We start from the raw sequence: 24,173 nt of genomic DNA, 5'->3' as shown, positions 1-24,173 counted from the left end.
CGCGAGATCATGACCTGAGCCGAAGTCAGCCGCTCAACCGACTGAGCCACCCAGGCACCCCAAAACCCCTTACATTTGTATCAAAGTGGTCCTTAAAGGATTCACAAAGGAAGGCCAGGGGAAATGGGAGGCTTCTTTTTAAAAATTTTTTTTTTTTCAACATTTTTTATTTATTTTTGGGACAGAGAGAGACAGAGCATGAACGGGGGAGGGGCAGAGAGAGAGGGAGACACAGAATCGGAAACAGGCTCCAGGCTCCGAGCCATCAGCCCAGAGCCCGACGCGGGGCTCGAACTCACGGACCGTGAGATCGTGACCTGGCTGAAGTCGGACGCTTAACCGACTGCGCCACCCAGGCGCCCCGAAATGGGAGGCTTCTAATTCCCAGGCAACTCTGACAAGAAGGAGCTGGCCCATCATTTCATAAGTGTGTGTGTTGTTTCATGGGAGAGATAGTGACAAGATCATTTAAAAACATGGTATTAGTAATTTTCTGAATGGTCCTGAGGGTGACTTATTGTTAGCAGAAAGTTTTAAAGCAATAGACCCATTTAAAAAATATATATATATATTTTTAACGTTTATTCACTTTTTTTTTTTTTTTTATAATTTTTTTTTTTTTCAACGTTTTTTATTTATTTTTGGGACAGAGAGAGACAGAGCATGAACGGGGAAGGGGCAGAGAGAGAGGGAGACACACAGAATTGGAAACAGGCTCCAGGCTCCGAGCCATCAGCCCAGAGCCTGACGCGGGGCTCGAACTCACAGACCGCGAGATCGTGACCTGGCTGAAGTCGGACGCTTAACCGACTGCGCCACCCAGGCGCCCCCGTTTATTCACTTTTTGAGAGACAGAGACAGAGTGTGAGCAGGGCAGGGGCAGAGAAAGAGGGAGACACACAATCCAAAGCAGGCTCCAGGCTCTGAGCTGTCAGCACAGAGCCCGATGTAGGGCTTGAACTCATGAACTGGGAGATCATGACCTGAGCTGAAGTTGGACACTTAACTGACTGAGCCTCCCAGGTGCCCCTCAATAGACCCAGTTTTTTGTTTTTTGTTTTTTTTTTTTTAAAAATTTTTTTTTTCAACGTTTTTTATTTATTTTTGGGACAGAGAGAGACAGAGCATGAACGGGGAGGGGCAGAGAGAGAGGGAGACACAGAATCAGAAACAGGCTCCAGGCTCCGAGCCGAGCCATCAGCCCAGAGCCTGACGCGGGGCTCGAACTCACGGACCGCGAGATCGTGACCTGGCTGAAGTCGGACGCTTAACCGACTGCGCCACCCAGGCGCCCCAGTAGACCCAGTTTTAAAGCAATGAAATGTTTTAGTGCTTTAGTGTTAAAGGAAAACTGGATTCCAGGGATTACAGTGGCTTTTCATGATTGAGGGGATGATGATTTTGTAAATTTGGGGGATGTTTGCTCTTTAGAATTTTTTTTCTTCTTTTACATTCCTAGTAGAAGCCATTGTCTCCCTATTGAACACAGGTATACTACTATTCAGTAAAATATTTATTTTTACATATGCATGAGCAAGGCATTGGAAGTCCTTCAAATTTATAATTTTATTGTATGCTTTGTACTTGTTTTTATGGAAATATTTCCTTGTCTAAGCAGCAGTCTTTTGGAAATTTACCTTCATCTCCTCTCCCATTTCTGTCCTTTACACACATACACACACCAAACACATTTACTGTAGTTTTAGTTGGGGCTCAGGAAGAAGTACAAATAAATGCATGTGTTTAATTTGCCATCTTTACCCTGAACTCCTACTAGTCTTTGAATTTAATGGTGTTGATCTTTTCCTTTATGGTTTGTGTTTTATGGTTTTAATCTTTTTGTCTTGGTTTGGTTTTGGTTTTACATCTTAAGCTCTTTCTATCTCAAGGTTATAAACACACGTATCTATAGTTTCCTCTATTACATATATTTGAAACATTGGGTTTTTCATTCATCTCATATGATGAAACATTGAAAAGTATTGAGTTTATGATAGTGACAAGATAGAGGTGTTTTAAAAATGGAAGAGAAATTAGAACTTAGAAAAACCCCAAAAGGCAAGTGGCAAAGGAAAAGTAAGCCAAGTACACTACTGTGCTATGCAGTGAACAATTACATGGTGATAATAATGTAAACTCTGATCATGACCTAAATATAGTGGTATGACTATATTTAGAGGACAGGGTGACAGAAGAGGAGGGTTGGTAAGAGTTAATTCCCCATTTTTTATAATAGGAAGCCAATTGGCAACGTTTAAATAGATAAACCGAGAAACAGAAGTGTGAACAAAGTATTTAGATGTATGGCACTAACTCCTAGAAGAAGTAGCTTAAGAGTTAAAATTTACAGGAAGTGGGGCACCTGGGTGGCTCAGTCCATTGAGCTTCTGACTTCAGCTCAGGTCATGATCTTGTGGTTCAAGAGTTTGAGCCCTGCATTGGGCCCACTGCTATCAGCTCAGAGCCCGCTTTGAATCCTCTGTCCACCCCCACCTCTCTGCCCCGCCTCTGCTCATTCTCTTTCTCTCTCTCAAAAATGAATAAAAACATTAAAAAAATTTGTAGGAAATGGTTTTCAAAAGTTTTTTGATATTTTGAAAAGCCATGACTATTACTTATTTTTTTTTTAAATTATGCATCTTAAGGGGCGCCTGGGTGGCTCAGTTGGTTGAGCATCTGACTTTGGCTCAGGTCATGATCTCGCAGTCTGTGAGTTCGAGCCCCGCATCGGGCTCTGTGCTGATGGCTCAGAGCCTGGAGCCTGCTTCCGATTCTGTGTCTCCCTCTCTCTCTGCCCCTTCGCTGCACATGCTCTGTCTCTCTCTGTCTCAAAAATAAATAAAAACATTAAGAAAAAAAATTTAAAAAAAAAGAATGTAAGATTGTTTAAAAAAAAATAAATTATGCATCTTAAGAAAAAAGAAAGAACAAGATAACATTGTCAAAGATGAAGGCAGATAAGGACAGTGGCCACTCGTTTTCTGATGGAATAAGGAATATATTGCATGCCTGCTCAGGGCAGGGTTTGAGGCACAGATGAGGCATAGATAATTAGCAGGATAATTTAGCAAAATACAAAGTTCTGCTTATGTGTTTCCTTTTACTCCGGAGCAACCTCGAGTTTTGGCATGGCTAAGAATAGAGGCATCCTGATGTCAAAGGCCCTTCTGCTTTTGTAAAAGTCGGAAGCACACCTGGGAAGAGGTTATGCCCCGGAGGGACTGGGGAGAGGAAGGATTTTGAAGAAAGGTCTTCTGACTGGGAGGGAATTGGTATGTATGTCCAGCAATGGGCTGTAATCCCTGGCTGTGTTGAAGCAAGTGTCAGCATCTGAGTGAATGGCTCTGTGGGGGTGTCATGGGAAGCCAGGTTCAAGCCCAGAGTCTTTTATAGCTGAGTTCCCGTGTCTCTAATGTGGCACAGAGCTAAGAGTTTGAGAAGCCAGCACCTGAAGAGTCATACCTGCTAGTACCACAGGGGCCTTAGCATTTACTGGTAAGACTGATGTCCAGTGATGGGATGGTGTGGGGAGCAGATAGGATGCCTCTTCTGTGCCTTGATGTTTCTATGACCTTTGCACAGCCCTTGGCAAGTAGGATCTCCAGACTTCCTGATGTTGAATTCCTCATTAGCACTCCAGTGCAGGGGCTTGGAGTAGGATTAAGTTCATTGAAAGAACATTTTAAAATGCAATAATTCTTGTGGCACCTGGGTGGCTCAGTTGGTTGAGTGTCCGACTTCAGCTCAGGTCATGATCTCATGATTTGTGGGTTTGAGCCCCACACTGCAGTTCTGACTATGCAGAGCCTGCTTCGGATCCTCTGTCTCCATCTCTCTCTGCCCCTCCCCTGGTCATGTTCTCTCAAAAATAATTAAAACACACACACACACACACACACACACACACACACACACACACAAATGCAGTAATTCTTGCATATCTGAATTTTCAGACTAAGATCACACCTGCTGCACGAGGATAGGTAGGAAGAGCCCCCATCTTTGCCCGTTGCAGGAGGACCAGACAGCACTTACTTTAATGACTTTATGATAAGTAGTAAATGATGTGGTGTGCTCAGGCTCCCACGGAAGGAAAAGGTGGTGGGGCAGTCACCTCTAGCTTCTCGCCCCTCACCCAGGATCTATTCCCTTCTTTCCCACATGGCCTGGCTCCCCAATGGTTTTCCCTCTCCCTATATCCCTTTTATCCCCTATGGGGATAAAAGAGGCAATGAGGGGTTCTCTGCTCTGGGGAGGAAGAGGTAGAGAAGAGCCAGGCCAGAGTCTTCTTAGAGAGGACACCGATTTGCATTTGAATTCTGGGGGTCTAAATACCTGCCACAGGAGACTTAGTCCTTGGTCTCAGAGGTTAAAGGGGCTAAAGTACCCTAGGGAAGAAAGGGAAGGAGAGAAGGCTTTCCCACCTGGGAGGGAGCTTAGGGAGTCAAGAAGCCCAGATAGGAATAGAGAAGCACACAGCTCCATTAAACAAAGAGAGACCCAGCTTCACTGATGAGGGCAGGAGTGTGTGGGTATTTGGGAAGGGATGGGGGCTCTGAAGGGGTCCCAGGGCCGGAACTGTGCATAGGGTAGGTTTTAGTAGAACTTGTGTTTGCCTGTGTTACAGGCAGGCCCAGGTTCCATTCTCCCTTCTGGGGACCCTCCCAAAGAAGTCCTTGGACCTTCGTATTCAGAGGACCCCAGGGAAAGTGGTGGCAGTCCCAGGCAGAGCTAGGAAAAGATCTGGAGGTCACTCCTGAAGTGATAGCATGCTGGACATAACCAGGGAAGAGCCCTCTTCAGGGTCTCAGAGGCCTGCAGAGCTTTTGGCGATGTGTGCTCTTGGTCTACCATCTCTCACTGACAGGGATTTCTCAGAGACCGGGAGCAGCCCAGATCCCTCTACTGCCAGGGTAACTGGGAGGCAAGGAAACTCTTGGGATAGGTGAGAAAATAGAATTTTCCAGGTCAAGTTCTTGGCTGGGACCAGAGTGTGTGACCCCACCCTGTAGTGACACTGGCTTCCCCATTGACGCAAACACACAGGAACAGATACTTGGGTGGGAGGCTGGAACAGGTTTTTATTGTTAGATATAAATTGTATTTACAAGAAAGCAGTAGGGTGCAGTGGGAGTAGGGTCAGGTCCAGTATCCTGGGTGACCTTTTCTCAGAGGGGACAGTCCTGCTGCCTCCTCTCACACTTCCTGGGAGACTCTCCCTCCTCTGCCTTTCTGGGTCTGGCCTGGTGTGGGCAACGTAGCCATGCAGGGTAGGGCTGGGTATACAGATGGGATGGTTGAAGCAGGAGAAGGGGTGAGGCAAGGCCAGCATGAGGTGGCTGCTCTGCGGCCCCTGAGTCTACCCCCTCTCCTAGCCCACTTCTTGCTCCTTGGATTGGGGCTCCAAGCCCCAGTGAGGCTGGTGGGGGCCTCCTGGGCTCCAGGCTGGTCACTGGGCTATGACCCTTTTGGGGTCTGTGGCTGTTCAGTCCTGGGAGGGCAGAAGAGGGGTTTGAGGGGCTGATCAGGGCTCCCCTTCACTTCCCTCCCACTGTCCCTCTAGCTTCCTCACCTCTTACAGCCTTTGGAGCCCTTTCCCTTCTTGCCAGACTTGGGGGCTCCTTTGTCCCTCTTACAGCCCTGGACTTGTTTCCGTGGGGCTGGTGGCTTGTCCAGACGTTGCATCAGCTGCTGCACCCAGGTCTCTTTAGGGTCTGCGCATAGCTCTGGCTGAGAGCGCTTCCGAGGTGAGAACCTGGGGGTTGGGCATTAGCAAGCCTGTCCTAGTTTTGCCCGCCATGCCCTCCCCACTCAGCTGCACCCACCTTCTTGCACCCACTCACAGGATAGCTGAGATGGGGCAGCCCCTGCTTGGCTCCTGCTTCCGGTAGCTGCGGACAACCTGGGCGGGAATCTTCCTTAGGCTGTACTTGAGGCAACAATCCTGCGCCCCTCCATCACTGCCTGCAGGGTGGGGTTTACAGGGAGCCGGGGCTCCTGGTAGGCTCCCACCCGCGCCTCCCCTTCTCCCCATCCTAGGCAACTCCCTCTTTGATACCTTGGGTCCAGGGGATGCAGAAGGCCAGGACCAGGACAAGGAGGCTCAGAGCCAATGACTGAGCCATGGCTGTGGTAGAAGGTGAGTGTGAGGCCAGAGCGGTCGGCGAGGTGGACAGCTGCAAGTTGGGGGTCCGTGTGTCAGCTAGGACTGGTCTGCTGCCTATTTATGCAGGCAGACACTTTCACTTCCTCCATCCCCAGCCACTCTGTCCATGCAAGAATAGGGATCTCCCTCCTTTTCCTTCCTGAAAGGCTGCCTCACTAGTATGCGGAAACGAAAACTTCACACAGCCCATCGGATCCCAAGCCTCCTGAGTCTGTCTCCTCAATATCAATTGAATCTGTCCAGCCCTTTTTCTACCTTTGGCCACTGTTTTGGTCCAGGCTTCACTGTGTCTCTCCTGGAACACTATGATTGCCTCTTCACTGCATTTTAGGTTCCATATTCTCCCCATTCTTCCACAGGCTGAGGACTGTTGCTTCCTAAAATGTGCATTTGATTTTTGGATTGTAAGAGTTCTTTTTTTTTTTTTTTTTTTAAAGTAGGCTTGATGCATAGTGTGGAGCCCAGTGTGGGACTTGAACTCACAAACCTGAGATCAAGACCTGAGCTGAGATTGAGAGTCGGACGCTTAACTGACTGAGCCACCCCAAAGATATTTCTTTTAAGTATTATTTATTTAAGTAATCTCTACACTGAGTGTGGGGCTTGGACTCATGATCCCGAGATCACGAGTCACACGCATGCTCTTTGGACTGAGCTAGCCAGACGCCTCTGGATTTTGAAAGTTCTTTATGCATTCTGGATAATAGACCCTTATCAGATATATGATTTGCAAATATATCCTCCTATTCTGTGGATTTTCACTATCTTGATAGTGTCCTTTGATACATAGAATTTAAAAATTTTGATGAAGTCCTACTTATCTATTTATTTTTCTGTTACCTGTGCTTTTAGTGTCATATTTAAGAAACCTATGCCAAATCTAAGGCCATGAAGATTTCTCCTTGTTTTTCCCCTCAACTTTATTGAGGTATAATTGACAAAATTGTATGTATTTAAAGTGTACAACATGATGACTTCATACAGGTATACATTATGAAATAATTACCATAATCAAGTTAATTAATACCTCTGTCACTTCACATAGTTACCTTTTTCCTTTTTTGTGGTAAGAATGCTTAAGATCTACTTTCTTACCAATTTCAAGTATACAATATAGTATTATTAACTACAGTCACCATGCTGTACATTCACTCCTTAGAACTTATTCATCTTATAACTGAAAGTTTGTACCTTTGACCAACATCTCCCCATGCTCCCCCTGCCCCCAACTCCTGGCAGCCACCACTCTGTTTCTATGTGTTTGGATTTTTTTTTTTTTATTCCACATATAAATGATACCATATACTATTTGTGTTTCTCTGTCTGGCTTATTTCACTTAATAAAAAAGGCTTTCCAGGTTCATCCATGTTGTCATGATGGCAGTTTCCTTCTTTTTTATGGCTGAATAATATTCCATTGCATGTATGTATGTATTAGATCTTCTTTATCCATTCATCCATCAGTAGACACTTAGGTTGTTTCCATGTCTTGGCCATTGTGAATAATGATAACAATGAATAAGGGAGGACAAATATCACTTTGAGGTAGTGGTTTCATTTCCTTTGGATATATACCCAGAAGTGGGGTTGCTAGACCATATGTTGTTCTATTTTTAATTATTTGAGGAAATCCATATTGTTTTTCATAATGTATATACCAATTTACATTCTTATCAACAATGTAGAGGGGTCCCTTTTCTCCACATCCTCTCCAACATTTGTTATCTCTTGTCTTTTTGATAATAACCATTCTAACAGGTATGAGGTGATATATCCTTGTGGTTTTTGGTTTGCATTTCCCTGATGATTAGTGATGTTGAGCATATTTTTATATACCTGTTAGGCATTTGTATATTCTTTGGAAAACTGTCTACTCAGGTCCTTTGTCCATTTTTAAATCATATTTTGTTTATTTTGCTATTGAGCTTATGAGTTGCTTATATATTTTAGGTATTACCCCTTATCAGATAGTTTGTAAATATTTTCTCCCATTCCCTAAGTTACATTTTCATTTTGCTGATGGCTTCCTTTTCTGTGCAGAAGCTTTTTAGTTTGATGTAGTCCCACTTGTTTATTTTGCTTTTGGTGTTATACCCCCCTAAAGTAATTGCCAAGACCAATATCAAGTAGTTTTTCCTTTTCTAGGAGTTTTACAGTTACAGGTCTTACATTTAAGTCTTTATCCATTTTGAGCTAATTTTTGTGTGTGGTGTAAGATATGGGTCCAGTTTCATTCCTGTAGATGTGGCCATCCAGTTTTACCAACATTGTTGTTCTTGGTGCCATTGTCAAAGATTAGTTGACCACATACGCATGGGTTTATTTCTGTGCTCTTTATTCTCTTCCATTGGTCTATGTATCTGTTTTCATGCTAGTACCATACTGTTTTAATAACTATAGCATTTTAATATAGTTTGAAATTATGAAGTATGATGCTTCCAGCTTTGTTTTTCTTCTTCATGATTCTGGTTGTTTGGAGTCTTTTGTTGTTCTTTTTTTTTTTTAATTTTTTTTAACGTTTATTTATTTTTGAGACAGAGAGAGACAGAGCATGAACGGGGGAGGGTCAGAGAGAGGGAGACACAGAATCTGAAACAGGCTCCAGGCTCTGAGCTATCAGCACAGAGCCCGACACGGGGCTCAAACTCACTGACCGCGAGATCATGACCTGAGCCGAAGTCAGCCGCTCAACCGACTGAGCCACCCAGGCACTCCAAGTCTTTTGTGGTTCTATATGAATTTTAGGTTGCCTTTTTTTTCTATTTCTGTAAAAAATGCCATTGGAATTTTGACAGAGATTTCATTGAATCTTTTTAAAAATTTAAATATAATTTATTGTCAAATTGACTTACATACAATACCCAGTGCTCATCCTGCATTGAATCTTTAGCTCACTTTGGGTAGTATGGACATTTTAACAATATTAATATTACAATCCAAGAACACAGGATATCTTTCCATTTATTTGTGTCCTCCTCAGTTTCTTTCATCAGTGTCTTATATTTTTCAGTGTATGGTTCTTTCACTTCCTTGGTTAAATTAGCCCTAAGTATTTTATTGCTTTTGATGATATTATAAATGGGATTTAAAAAAAATTTCTCTTCTAGATAGTTTGTTGTTAGTATATAGAAATATCGCTAATTTTTGTGTGTTGATTTTGTATCCTGAAACTTTACTGAATTTGTTTATTAGTTTTTTGGGTGTGTGTGTGTGTGTGTGTGTGTGTGTGTGTTTTGGTGGAGTCCTTGGGATTTTCTATATATAAGATCATGACATCTGCAAGCAAATGACAATTTTACAAGCAATGTACAAGCAAACGATCGGGATACTTTTCATTTCTTTTTCTTGCCTAATTGCTCTGGCTAGGACTTCGAGTACTGAGTTGAATAGAAGTGTTGATAGTAAGCACCCTTGTTGTTCCTAATATCCCCCAGCGTGGGGCTTGAACTCACAACCCTGAGATCAAGAATCACATGCTCTACCATCTGTGCCAGCCAGGCATCCCAAACATTTTTTAAAAATAAAGTCTATGCCCAACGTGGGGCTTGAACTCAGACCCCCTAGATCAAGAGTCACAAGCTCTACTGATCGAACCAGCCAGGTGCCCCAGTTTTGTTCCTGATCATACAGAAAAAGCTTTTGACCTTTCACTCTTGAAATATTGTCATATATGAAATATATAGCTGAAATATTGTCATATATGACTTTACTTATGTTGAGGTATATTCCTTCTATACCTAATGTATTGAGAGTTTTTATCATGAAAGAATGTTGGATTTTGTCAAATGCTTTTTATTGCATCTGTTGAGATGATCCTATAATTTTTATCTTTCATTATGTTAATGTGTTTCACATTTGTTGATTTGAATATATGAAACACCCTTGCATCTCAGGGATAAATCCCACTTGATCATGGTGTATGACTCTTAATGTGCTGCCAAATATGGTTTGTAAGTATTTGTTGAGGATTTTTGCATGTATGTTAATCAGGGATCTTGGCCTGTAGTTTTCTTTTCTTGAAGTGTCCTTGTCTGGTTTTAGTATCAGGGTAAGGCTGGCCTCATAAAATGAGTTTGGGAGTGTTCCTTCATCTTCAATTTTTTGGAAGAGTTTGATTGGTATTAATTCTTCTTTATTTATTTATTTTTTTTCCAACGTTTTTTATTTATTTTTTTGGGACAGAGAGAGAGAGACAGAGCATGAACGGGGAGGGGCAGAGAGAGAGGGAGACACAGAAGCGGAAACAGGCTCCAGGCTCCGAGCCATCAGCCCAGAGCCTGACGCGGGGCTCGAACTCACGGACCGCGAGATCGTGACCTGGCTGAAGTCGGACGCTTAACCGACTGCGCCACCCAGGCGCCCCTTAATTCTTCTTTAAATGTTTGGTACAATTTACCAGTGAAGGATTCACCTGGTAGAATTTACCAGGTCCATCTGGTCCTGGGCTTTTCTCCATTGGGAGATTTTTTATTCTTGATTTAGTGTCCTAACTAGTTATGGGTCTATTCATATTTTCTATTTCTTCATGATTCAATCTTGGTAGGTTGTATGTTTCTAGGAATTTGTCCATATTTTCTAGGATATCCAATTTGTTGTTTATATATATTATGAATATTGGTTATATATATAATTGTTCATAGTGGTCTCTTATGATCCTTTGTATTTGTGTGGTATCAGTTGTAATGCCTCCTTTTTCATTTCTGATTTTATTTTCCAGTAAAAACCTCTAACTGCTTCCATTGCTGCACAAATTCACTCCACCAACAGTGTACTATGGTTCCCTTTTCTCCATATCCTTACCAGCACTTGTTATTTTTTTTCTTTTTCATAATAGCCAATCTGACAGGTGTGAGTTGATATCTCATTGTTGTTTTGATTTGCAGTTCCCAGATGGATTAGTGATGTTAAGCATCTTTTCATGTGCTTGTTGGCCATTTGTGTGTCTTCTTTGGAAAAATGTCTACTCAAATCCTCTACTTATTTTTTTCTTGTTTTTTAAAATTTTTATTTATTTATTTTGAGAGAGAGAGAGAAAGTGGGAGAGGGGCAGAGAGAGAGAGAGAGAGAGAGAGGAGAGAGAGGGGGAGAGGGGGAGAGAGAATCCCAAGCAGGCTCTGTGCTCTCAGCACGGAGATGGACATGGGGTTTGATCTCATGAACTGTGAGATCATGGCCTGAGTGGAAATCAAGTCAGATGCTTAACTGACTGAGCCACCCAGGTTCCCCTCCTTTACTTATTAAAAAATTGTTTTTATATTAAGTTGTATGAATTCTTTATATATTTCGGATTTTAGCCTCTTATTGGATATATGATTTGCAAATACCTTCTCTGATTCAGTAGGTCTTTCATTTTGTTAATGGTTTCCTACACTGTACATGTAGTTTGATGTAATCCCATTTGTTTATTTTAGCTATTGTTGTCCTTGTCTAAGGAGATTGATCCAAAAAAAATTGCTAAGGCTGACGTCAAAGAACTTACTATGTTTGCTTCCAGGAGTTTTATGGTTTCAGGTCTTATATTCAAGTTAGACTGAGTAATTTCAATTGCATTATATTCAAGTATGCTGATCCTTCCTTCCACCTTCTCAAGTTTGTTGTTGAATTCCCCCAGTTATTATTTTTTTTTTTCATTTAAGTTATTGTATTTTTGGCTCTAGAATTTTTGTTTGGCTCATTTTAAATAATTTGTACCTCTTTATTGATAGTCTCATTTTGCTCAGACATTGTTTTTTGAGATTTCCCTTAGTTCTTTGCCCATGGTCTCCTTCAGCTCTTTGAACAGATGTTTTGACTTTTCCAAACAATTTTTGCCAGGTATGCATTCTTTGTTGTGTGTTGTCCCTGAAGTTTCTGTTCTGTTATCTATGCAGTTAGCCAGTGACCTGACAAAAGTTTCTCTACCCACTTCCCACTAAAAGGGTTCTGTCCCTTTTAACATTTTGATTTATGCCCCTGTGGAAGCTGCTGCAGCCCAAGAGGGCTGCAACCAAAGCAAGCATCTCACCTGTCCCTCAGGGAACCACCAGACTGACCAAAATGCACAATCCCCAATTTTTGGAGGATGAGATTCTCTGCCACCAGCCAGAAACTCCAGGAATGTGTGCCACTGTCTCCACAGTGTTAGCTAGTAGCTAGTTGATGCATGATGGTCTCTTACGAAAGATCAAGCATCCTCTCCCTTAATCAAGCACTCCCCTGATTGTTATAAGCGTCTGATAAATTTCCAGAGTTCTGAAATAGGTACTTTCAATTGCTCTTTCCAGCTTAGTGGTTGCTTTAGTGGAGGGACCAACCCCTAGAGTTTCCTACTCTGCCATTTTGCATGCTGTCATTCCTGTAGTTTAGTTTTTAATGTTTTAAATCTTTTCTCTGTTTGGAATTTATGCTGGTGTATGGTGTGTGTATTATTGGGTCATGACTTAGAACCTATATTTAAATCCAGATTGGGACTTCAGAGTTGTAATCATCAGGTTAGGACTCGAAAAGCCATCTAGTTTTCAGAGTGCTAAACCCAGCACCAGGCTCCCTCATATCCAGGCTTATCCCACATTTCTGAAGAACAACTTGTATGGGGATAGAGAGACCATAGGGAGATGTGGAGAGGGTAAGAAATGGGAGGAATAAAGTCAGGACAGGGTTGGCAAAGTACAAGATAGTGACAGAAAGATTATGCCTATGATAAGGGTGTTGTTATAGGATACAGAAGGGCTGGGGATTGGAGTTGGGGATATTGTTGGATGGGGATATGGACATGGTGTTTTATCTCAAGGCCCGCTGAGGAGAGGGGCTGGAATCTGAGTGAATTAAAGGAGAGATAATTGAGCTCTTGCGTCTGAGGTTTTACAAAGAGTTTTACTTTAGGCAGGGCAGGGAGTATCTCGGCTGGCAAGAGGCTGGCATTCTTGGGACAAGACTGGGCAAAAACAAAGAGATAAGATTTCTTGGGTCTTTTACCTGTCTGGTGGTAAATTCTGGCACTGGAAAGCTTTTAATTCCCATATCTTCAATCTCTCCTTCCCCTCCTACCCCCCTACCTTCTGTGGAAGTGATTAAGTAAGTAGTGAGCAGCCTGTTTCTGAAGAGTTCCCAGAGAGGTAGGATAGCACGAGTGCTGGGAGTATGTATGTATGTAGATGATTCCATAGTCATATCATATTAGATTGTTTCCACTGTTTCCAAACTTGGCTGCACTTCGGAATTATATGGGGAGCTCATTAAAAATACAGAATTAGAGTTACCACCACAGACCATCTTAAATAGAATCTCAGATTAGAGTAAAAGGATCTGTATTTTTTTTTTTCTTTTTAAGTTCTCCAGGTACATTCCAAACATGTGCCCAGATGGGCACAGAGCCTGTGGTTGGTAACAAAGATGGTCTGGGGGATGAGGAAGCTAGGGTGATATACCCCCAACCTTCCTGAAGGAGGGGACTTTCTGGCCTGGCACAGCTTGTAGAAAAAGGTAAAGCATGGCTGGGAAGAGTTGAGGACTGTGCTACTTCCTCTACTAAAACCCCAGGTTCCCTGTCTTTCCTAAGACTTCCTGTCCCCTTCCCCTTGTTTATGCCATTATGGTGGGGAGGGGGGAGCTCTTGTGTGTCAGGTGGTGTTCACAGTCCCCTAGGTTCCATCCTTGACTGCCTTTCCTCAACTCAGGAGGATTTTCCTAGTATCTACTATAAGTCCTCACCTTTGAACTTGAGTTTGTAGTGTTAGATCAGCTATAGGGAGATATTTCATCTTGCAGGTATTGGGGCCTCCATGCTTATTCCTGGGACTTAGAACCTAAGTTAAGGGCCCTGAGAGAAGGAAGGTAAGGAGTTGAAGCTTTGCTGGAGGTAGATACTTGGCTGGACAGAAAGCCAGGACTGGAAAGAACTACTCTCAGAGCAGGAAAATGACTGCCACACACTGGGCTGCAGATGACTGAGCCTATGAGGTGGAGGTAGGGGCATGGAAGGGAGGCAGTGAGGGAATCTGGAAGGTAGTGGAACCCAGGTATAGACATAGTCCACAGGAGAGGGGTAGAGACAGTGAAGGGAGTTGCTATCCTTCTCTGGGAACTCAAGTCTGCCACATAGCCATTCCTCTGCATTCAACTGCTGGCCTGGGCTCATCCCACCTATAATTTATTGGAACCCTAAGCTTGGTGTGGGGGTTTGGAACTTGCAGCCCTGAAGGGCCAAGAAGAACCAGGTCCTTCTTTTGGTTCTTAGGACAGGCTGAATGTAGACATTGGGGAAAGGGACACAGAGATTCGGATGGCTATACATCTGAGATGTGTGTCCACCTAAAAGTTGCAGTCTGTTGAGTGAAGATTTTGGCTTGGTGAGCTTCTGACAGAGCCTAAGTAGTGTTTGACAATCTCTAGGGTGTCCAGGGTGCAGGGGAGTCCTATACCTAAAGGTCTTGGTTCCTGGGGGTGAGAGATGAGGGGTTAGGAGATGAGGAAGGTACACATGGCTGACTTCAGCTTTACCTCTGCTGATGAATTGTGAATACATTCATTGTGAATACACCTTTTTACCAGAGTAAGATCCTTAATAGGGGGAGAAGTGGTGGGCTAATTCACCCCTACTCTCCCCAGTGTCAGCAGGCCCACTACCTATTTTAGGACAGGCACCTGGGCCAGACTCTGGGGTAGAGGTCCTAGGTATGGGTGTTGCAAGAGCCTGGAAATCCCCACATCCCTTCAGACCCACGTCTCAGGCACATTTGCTCCCTCCTGGTATGGTGTTCCAGGGCAACAGATACTCCCAGCTTGGCAGGCAGGAGCCAGGGAGGGGTATGGTGGGAATTTAAGCTGAGAGGCTAGGCTAATCTCAGAACAAGGCTTGGAATGAGTTGGGTCCCTGTAGGCTTTTCTGCCTAAGAAGGGTCAAAGGGCCTGAGCACCTCGGTGCTCCTGGGTTCCAGCTGAACACTGAGCCTTTCAGGGACATCCTACCCTGATGACTCTGCAGGTGTTACTGAAGGAGCTACTGAGTTCTTGGAGTGCAGATGATCTATACTGTCATAAGTATGTGATATTTCTGGGCCTAGTATAGGTGCAGACATTACTCAGTGTGTGGCTTTCTGTGGTTAAGGTTAGTGTTAGGTAACTATGCTTAGACTAGCACTGATATAGTGGTTACAGATTGGAGGTATACAGTGGTAAGCATAAGGCAAGGTAAAGATTTTGGGAGGTAATACCCACCAGCATTACTTTGAAAGGATGTGTCTGTCTGCTTTATTCTTCCCTTAGAGTCTATGTCTGCTTAAAGGCTGGGGGTCAGGACCTGCAGTAAACTGGAAACACTGCTAGGGATAGGGATGGGTGTGTAGGTGAGCAGTGGGGCTGCCGAGGAGGGCAGTGGACTCACTTGCTGACCTTGCCATTTCTTTGAAAGCACACAGCCAAGTTGTTGAGACCAGAGGTATGCATGTGAATCCAAGACTATCTTTAGTAAAGGACAAGGAATGGCATAGAAATTATAAAGCAGAGCTTAGAGGAGGGAGAGACAGACCTGGTTTGAGGTGGCATAGGAGGCTTTATGGTGGAGAGAAACTTTGAAGGATGGATTTGGACTGCATTTGTGTTGGTAGGTCTGCAAGATGGTCTGTGTCTGTTTACGTGTGTGAAGCCTGTCTCTGTGTCTGCATGTGTGCTTGTGCCAGTGTCTGTCTGCTCCCACATGTCTGACTCAGGGTGTTCTTGAGTCTATGTAGGTGTGTTTCCTGGACCTGTCTCTGGGTACTCTGAATTAGTTTTGGAGTGGCATCATTGAATTTGTGTCCTTGTGTTTGTGTCTCTTTGTGGCTGATGTCTGTGTCCTGTGTCTTTGACTATGTGTGAGATTCTGCTCTGGACTCTCACTTTACCCCTCCCCTCTCTCCTGACACTCCCCAGCTGCCAGCACCATTTACCGCAAGGAATGGCTTCTGTTCCCTTCCCGCCATCTGGATTCCCACGGGTCCAGCTGCCTGTCCAGGGTCCTGCCCCTGCAGCTTCTGTAGCAGGCTTGACCTTGGAAGTGATACATTCTGGAAAGCCCCCAGTGTGCTCCTTGCCTGGCCATGGATCCAGAGAAGTTGCAGTGGAGAAGAGGGGCAAGGCAGAAAAGGGGGGCAGTTGGCAGGGCCCACCCCTCCTTCTGGAAACAGAGATCTCCCTCTGGCCCCTTCCCAGGCCCCCTTTCCCTCCTCATGCTCTCATCCAGACCAAGTATTCAGGGTCCTGGCCTCACTGTCTCTGGGGATGGATGGGAATGAACAGTCCTCTGCAAGCCCAGCCAGACCTATCAGGGATCTGGTCCTCTGTGTCCCCTAGCACCTTACATGCCTACATTGTGCTCATTGCTCATATCCCCACCTGAAGTCCAGGCTGTCTTCCCTTCTTTCTTCTCCCTACATGGGACACAGGAATCATTCTTGTTCTTCATTCTGTGACAGATGGGCCCCTGAGCCCAGGTGGAGCATTAGGCTTTGGATGGCTGGTAAAGAGCAGAAGCCCAGCCCCCTCTTACATGGTGCAGAGAGTAGCATCTGTGGGGTTTATTCCTGTTCTCATTCTGTGTTCACTGCTCTCCCAGGATGGGCTATGGTAAGCAGGTACAAAAATGAAGCAGTCATGGTCTCTATCTTCTAGGACTCTGTGTTTTGACAGGAGAAGTGATTTTGTGGAGAAGCCACTCTCCTCCACTGCACGTGGTCACTTGCCTGAAATTCTCTCCATAGACTTCTCAGGTGCCCTCTGCAGAGATCAAGGAGAGGGCTCCAGAAGGTCAGGACCTTTCACCATGACATGTTACCTCAGAGGGCCAGAGGTGAACTCCAGAGTTCCCTAGCAAGCACTCATTTATTCCTAGCATCTACCACCAATTCTGGAGTAGTAGATGCTTGAGTTTGTGTCCTCCATGAGGCCTTTTATGCTGGATTTACTCTTAAGCTAGAGAGTGAGGTTTGTGCTAGGGTTATGAGATGGGATGAGCAAGGCTTCATTCCTTAACATCCTGTGTGAGTCACAGGCTCTGACCCTGTCTTTGCTTAGCTCTTTACTTTGCTGAAAACTGAGAATCCTGAAGGTGTGGGTTACAGCTCATCTTTATGCCCTCAACCCTTTGTTGTAGGACTTTGGTCAGCACTGTGAACTCATAGGGGCTCTTATGGGGCCATGGGAAGGACCTAAGTCAGGATGTGTGCACATTAACCTTGGCTTCCCACATGATGCTGCTGTGACCTTTCTGGGTCATTCCTTTCACGTTGGGTCTCCCTCTTGTCTTCTTGCTGTGTGGCTCTCTGCCCAGCTCCCCCAGGCAGGGAGGATGTGGCTGTCACAAGACCTCCTGTGATCTTTGGAGTGCTTTAGGGTAACACCTGGGGGGTGTTGGCTCAGCAGGCCTAGGCCTTGTGCCTCTTCACCCCAAGGGCCACAACAGGTGCCGGGTTCCCATCCCTGACAGAGTCACCATTCAGAGGAGGGACACATTCATACTTCTTCCTGTCCTGTATTTTCTGCATCCTGCTAGCAGTGGACACATTATGCTAAGTGCTGGGGTCCTATCAGAGGAAGAGAGTCCTGTTGAGCCATCCTGGATTTCTTTAGAAATCAGTGAGGCAGGGGCATCCCACAGTCCCCCATACCACAACATAGGGAAACTACAGCATTCCTGCACTTCCTTTAGCTCTTGGCTCCTGTATGGTAGGTCAGAAGGTGGGAATGCAGAGATGCCACCTTCTGAGAGATAGGAAGTGTCCAAAACAGAGATCTAGCCCATCCACTCAGGGCAGACTCTTTGTCTTTTTGCCTTCCAGTTCTCTCCTCCCACCTCCAAATCACTCTAGTCCCTGGGTGAACACTAGGACACCACACCTGCTCTATTTCTTTTTCTCAAGGTCCCTCCTCTTCCTTATGCACCATGCATATAGAGCTTTCTCTGCCATCTCTCCTACTATGTTCCAAGAGCAACTATTTCACACATATGATCACCAACTTCAGCCAATTTTTCTGCCCACCCTGGCTCACATGCTGCTACTGACTTCTTAGTCCCTAAAAATAACTCGCTATGGTAATTTCTAGAATTCTGCTCCACCTCTGGCTTTGGCCTTCCATTTTGTCCCTCCTCCCCACTTGCCATGATCCTTTCCCAGCTCCTCTTTCTCCCCTCTAGATCTTTTTCACCAGTCTCCTAATTGTGGGGAAACCTTGCTTCTTTTGGTATACAAAGTCCTCCATCATTTAAACATTTTTTTTAATTTTAATTTTTTAAAGTATATTTATTTTTTAGAGAGAGAGAGCATGAGTGAGCTAGGGGCAGACAGAGAACAGAGCCCAAAGTGGGGCTGGAGTTTACCTGACGTGGAGCGTCAGCTCAGGAACTGTGAGATCATGACCTGAGCCGAAGTTGGATGCTTAACTGACTGAGCCAAAGTCTTCCCTCATTAATGCCACCTTCTCTTTACACCAGTGCAGTGTCTGTGCTTAGTCAAGGCCAACCCCTCTTCTTAGGGACTCACTCATATTGTTACTTTGCTCTCCTGCATCATCAACTTATTTCCCTCCACTGGATCTTTTCCATCAATATCCAACATGCTGTGTCTCCCACCTTAAATACCCTGCTCTGTTCTGTCCTCATTTTCTGCACGTCTGTGGAATGAAACTTCTTGAGACAGTTGATTATATTTGTTATCACCAATTGCTCTTTCATTCTTTCTTGAATTCACTCCAGTCACACCTTTACCTCCACTACTCACCTGAGTCTATTGTTCTCAAGGCCATAAACAATGACTATGTTACTAAACCTAACAATCATCTCTGCCTCCTTATCTTACTTGGCTGATTGGCAAATTTTCATGCAGTTGCTCACTTTATCCTTGCAATAATCTTCTTTCTTGGCTCCCAGTATTTTACACTCTTCTGCTTTTCTTCCTACCTCATTGGCTACTACTTTGCAGTCTCTGCTTTTTAGTTCCTATATCCCCCACCCCCCTAATTTGTTAATGTTAGAGTACTCCAGAACCTAGTTCTTAGATCTCTCTTTCATTAACACTCATTTCTTTGGTGATCCTATCCAATCTCATGGTTTTACATCTATATATGTTTTATCTACCTATCTTTTAAAAAAATATTTATTTTGGGGCGCCTGGGTGGCGCAGTCGGTTAAGCGTCCGACTTCAGCCAGGTCACGATCTCGCGGTCCGTGAGTTCGAGCCCCGCGTCAGGCTCTGGGCTGATGGCTCAGAGCCTGGAGCCTGTTTCCGATTCTGTGTCTCCCTCTCTCTCTGCCCCTCCCCCGTTCATGCTCTGTCTCTCTCTGTCCCAAAAATAAAATTAAAAAAAAAAAAAAAACGTTGAAAAAAAAATATTTATTTTGAGAGAGACAGACAGAGAGAGAGAGAGGGAGGGAGGGAGGAAGGGAGGGACACACAGAGAGAGAAACAGAGAATCCCAAGCAGGCTCCACACTGCTGACAGCCTGGCGAGGGGCTTGAATGCACGAACTGTGAGATCATGACTTGAGCTGAAACCAAGTCAGATGCTCAACTGACTGAGCCATCCAGCCGCCTCTATCTATCTATCTATCTATCTATCTATCTAATCATCCACAGCTAGGACCCTCCCTGAGGACCATCAGGCTTCTGTGTTGAGAACAGACTGTTGGACGTATAGTCTCAGGAAGAAGCTGGGAGATGCTACTGCAATATTCATAGCAGCTGAGGGAGTGAGACATGGTCATGTTCTGAATTCATTTTATAGGTAGAGACAACAGGGTTTACTGATGGATTGAATATGGACTATTAGGAAAAAAAGTCAAAGATGACACCAATATTTTTGTCCTGAGAAAATGGTAAGATAGAGTTGTCATTAACTGATAGGGTGAATACTGTGACGAAAGCATGTTTTGTATATGTGATTGGGCGATGGTGATGGGTAGGGTATCAGGAGTTCACTTTTCTATACTTTGAGATGAATATTGGACATCCAAGTATATCTATCTATATATACATATATAAATATATAAATAAATATATATATACATTTATACACACATTTTTTTTAATTAAAAATTTTTTGGTAATGTTTATTTTTGAGAGAGAGACAGAGTGTGAGCAGGGGAGGGGCAGAGAGAGAGGGAGACACAGAATCCAAAGCAGGCTCCAGGCTCTGAGCTGTCAGCACAGAGTAAGATGTGAGGCTCAAACCCACAAACCATGAGATCATGACCTGAGCTGAAGTCAGCTGCTTAACCAACTGAGCCACCCAGGCATCCCCAAGTATATATTTTGATTAGACAGTTTTCGTATGTAAGACTGTCTATCTCATGAGATCATGAGCTCCATTGTGTAAATCCTCTGTCTTCTTCATTATTGTATTTGCTATAGAACCTTGCATATAGTAAGTGATCAAATACTTTTATTGTTGAATGTAAGACACTTCTCAAAGTCATTCTTTTTTTTTTTTTTTTTTTTTTAATTTTTTTTTCAATGTTTTTTATTTATTTTTGGGACAGAGAGACACAGAGCATGAACGGGGGAGGGGCAGAGAGAGAGGGAGACACAGAATTGGAAACAGGCTCCAGGCTCCGAGCTGTCAGCACAGAGCCCGACGCGGGGCTCGAACTCACAGACGCGAGATCGTGACCTGGCTGAAGTCGGCCGCTTAACCGACTGCGCCACCCAGGCGCCCCTCAAAGTCATTCTTATTGTGATCCTTCTGGGGTCCCCATTAGCTGAGTACTTCCTCCTGTGACAGGATTCCCCCATTCCATAGGACTCATCACACTAATATAGTGATTTGTCTGCTCCTCAGCTCAGAATTTTGTTTCAAGTGCTATTAAGGAATTACTGTACACCAGCCACTATTCTAAGCCCCGGAGATATGGAGCCACTATTTAAATTATTCAGGCAAGAATGGATGAGAAACTGAATACAAACAGAAGCAGTTAAAAATAGAGGAAAGGGGGCAAAGTTGAGAGATATCAAGATTAGAACTCAGTGACTGACTTCATATTTGGGCTAAGCAAAAAATGTACTTCTAGTTACACCATTACCAGACATTGGGTCATAGTTTGGGAGAGTAGAGGGTGAGTGTTCTGATTTAGAATTAATTTGCATTGCCTTTGGACAACAAGGTTTAGCCCATTGCTCTTTATCACACTTTGAGCAAGCAGATTGAAGCTCAGATTTACTCACCTACTTCCCCCAAGAGCACTTAAACCATGGGTTGACTTCCTGGCTCCAGACTGTTTTGAGTGCAAAGCAAACTGGCTTTTCTCTCTTATCATATCCTGGTCAGGAACATGTCAGCTTCTCTCCCAGGTACTCAGGCCTCCATCTACATGCTCCCCCTCCCTGATTGTCTCCCTGCCAGCCCTTGGGAGCGGGAGACAAGCCCCTCTTCAAGTCCTACTGTGATCTTCATTCCAGGAGTCACTAATTCCATGCAGCTAACAGGCAGTGGAGGCGGGATATAGGTAAGAAAGCTGCAGCAGCTTCTGAGATGAGTTCTCCAGAAAGATCTTACCAATAACCAACAGGGAGCAGAGGAGGGGAGATTCTATCATTTGCTTTTCATATCTTGTCATATTAGCTATGTGCTTTTGATAAACACAGGGTACCTCCTCAAGGTTGGAGCATGGTGGTGCTCCTCTGAAAACCTGCCATTGAGACTGTGGGCATATATAGAAGTCATCAGTGAATTCTGCCTGTGGGATTCCTGGCCACTCCTTCATGTCACTACTATCTCAGGTCCATATTGCTCCTCTGGCTCAAGCATATCATGGGAAGCCATGATAGAATTCAGACCTGGTCTTTATTTAACTTACCTTCCTTTTCTGCTCAAGTCCATTTATCCATAGTCCAGGGTGGGCTGGGAAGAGTTGTGTGGAATGCTGACCCAGCTTAAGTGTGGGTTAAAGCTTCTTCTCTGGGGCACCTGGGTGACTCAGTCGGTTAAGCATCCGACATCAGCTCAGGTCATGATCTCATGGTTTGTGGGTTTGAGCCCTGGGTTGGGCTCTGAGCTGACAGCTTGGAGCTGATTCTGATTCTGATTCTGATTCTGTTCCTGATTCTGTTTGTGTGTGTGTCTCTCTCTGCCCCTCCCCAACTCATGCTCTGTCTCTCTCTTTCTCAAAAATAAATAGACATTAAGAAAAATTAAAAATAAAGCTCCTTCTCTAGATGGGTAGAACATTTTAGCCTCCCCTCATGACTTCCCTTAACTTAGAGATATAGAGTGTATATCTCCTTTGCTTAGAGATATAGAGTATATTTCAGTGGTGCTCTGCCCCACCTGCACATTAATGCACATTAATGAAAATGACAGTAGCAGTCTTCTTCAAGGGATGCAGACATTTGATTATGTTGGGTCTTCTTGAGCAGACCAACTCTCTAAGATGAGAGTTGAGACCTAGGGCAGGTTCCCCGGTTGGGTAGCAAAAGCCACTTTAGGACAGTGCCGAGGGCAGTGGTGGGGGTGGCCCAGGACTGAGGCAGAGTGGAGTTCCTGGGAGTGGGAGTGGTGCTGGAGCTTACTTTAGTTTTAAATATGTGGTGAAAGGAAGCCTTCATTCTGTAATGGGAAGAGATTATGAACACTACCTTCCATGAAGGCACATAAATTTGACTCACTTCTGGAGCATCATCCAACCTTTTGTGTTCCAGAGATGTCTCTATCCATGTGATAGCCTTCTGCTTGCTACAGGAGATGACTTCATATAGACATGAGTGGCTACTTCCAAGTAGGGGTCACAAACTAATTCTTGTTCATGGGCCTACTTATCTACTCTAGATATATGTTTACCTGAGGAGTTTTTTATTTTTGTTTTTTTCCTTTAACTTAAATTATGGTAACTTTTAGCCAGGACAGGTGTTTTACAATCAGCTTCAGGACCCATCAGTCCTATACCTTGATTATTGATTTACTCCTTATGTTACCTTCTTGGCCTCTGTGGATATTGTGTTACGACTCCAATATCCCAGGATTTCTGAATTTCTATGAGACTGTGTTGCTCTGGTGACAGTGGTCTCATAACCAAAAATCCTGGAGCTCAAAATCTCTGAAGAGGCTATTTTGGCCCTTCTTCCAGTATCCAGTCTGCCCTTCACCCTGAGGCATGAGCATCCTTAAACTGAGCAATGTCAAGGGTACAGAGAAATTTGAGTTGTATTCCTTTCCTGCTCTCGAGATACTTAACTATCTGGCTTCCAAGATAAGATTAATTCACACAAAGTAAAATCCAATAATCTAAAACAAATAGAATTATATACTCATTTGTAAGTGTCAGGTCACAAACTTTCCATTCTGGAGGAGAGAAAACATAATGAAGATCTGGGTAGTCAAAGAGGGTTCCTGGGTAGAGTGACATAGGAGTTGGCTCTTAAAGTGTAGGCTGTTGGGGAAAGAACCATGTTCCATGTGGAGAGAAACTTATGAACAAAAGGCAACACAGAGCAAAGGGCCACAGAATGCATTTGGCAGTATGAAATGCAGTCTATCTCTAGTGGAGGTATAGATGGGTGGATTGGAGAGGCTTTGTGGCAAAAGATTGGAGTATCAGGGATGAGGTCTCTTGATGGAGGTATTTATTTTATTCAGTAACTAAAATTATTATTTTTTAAGTAGGTATACATATACATGTACAAGATTCAAAAGGCAAAAGAAGGTGCATATACTGTGTCTCTTTCCTACTTCTGTGTCCTCTTTTTCTTCCCTGTGTATCATTCAGAATTTTCTTCCCTATGGATCTTTCAGAATTAATTTAGTATAGGAAACATCAATAAACTAATATATTTTTCTTTACAAATGGAAACATGATACACTGTTTTCCTTCTTTCTTGTTTTATTTCATAGTATGAATATATCTTGTTTATATAATTTTCTTTGATGATTAAACAATCTTCTTTGGTACAAGTACAGCTCAGCTTATCTTCAGTCCCACATTCATGGATATTTAGTTATTTACAGTTTTTTGCTCTGAATAATAATGCTAACACAAACCTTAAGTGTATAAGTCCTTACATAGGTAT

The 24,173-nt window shown here is 43.9% G+C and overlaps 1 protein-coding gene across 1 annotated transcript; it reads right to left on the bottom strand.

The window, feature by feature from the left end:
- Window positions 1-5,061: 5,061 nt before the first annotated feature.
- Window positions 5,062-6,214, bottom strand: CCL21 (C-C motif chemokine ligand 21). Its single transcript, XM_058695047.1, has 4 exons — window positions 6,059-6,214; window positions 5,844-5,964; window positions 5,573-5,755; window positions 5,062-5,491 (listed from the first exon to the last, which is right to left on the bottom strand). The coding sequence occupies exons 1-4, from the start codon at window positions 6,123-6,125 to the stop codon at window positions 5,458-5,460; spliced, it is 405 nt and encodes a 134-aa protein (XP_058551030.1). The 5' UTR covers window positions 6,126-6,214; the 3' UTR covers window positions 5,062-5,457.
- Window positions 6,215-24,173: the final 17,959 nt, after the last annotated feature.

Source organism: Neofelis nebulosa, chromosome 12, assembly GCF_028018385.1.
Source record: "Neofelis nebulosa isolate mNeoNeb1 chromosome 12, mNeoNeb1.pri, whole genome shotgun sequence".
Taxonomy (NCBI): Eukaryota; Metazoa; Chordata; class Mammalia; order Carnivora; family Felidae; genus Neofelis; species Neofelis nebulosa.
The sequence above is the reverse complement of the archived record's forward strand: the minus strand, read 5'-3'. Positions and strand labels throughout refer to the sequence as shown.

Coding starts and splice junctions, on each gene's coding strand:
- CCL21 (XM_058695047.1), bottom strand. CDS start 6,125: ATGGCTCAGTCATTGGCTCTGAGCCTCCTTGTCCTGGTCCTGGCCTTC. Junction 5,756..5,843: donor TGCCCCATCTCAGCTATCCT/GTGAGTGGGTGC, acceptor CCCAACCCCCAG/GTTCTCACCTCGGAAGCGCT. Junction 5,492..5,572: donor GGCTCCAAAGGCTGTAAGAG/GTGAGGAAGCTA, acceptor CTGCCCTCCCAG/GACTGAACAGCCACAGACCC.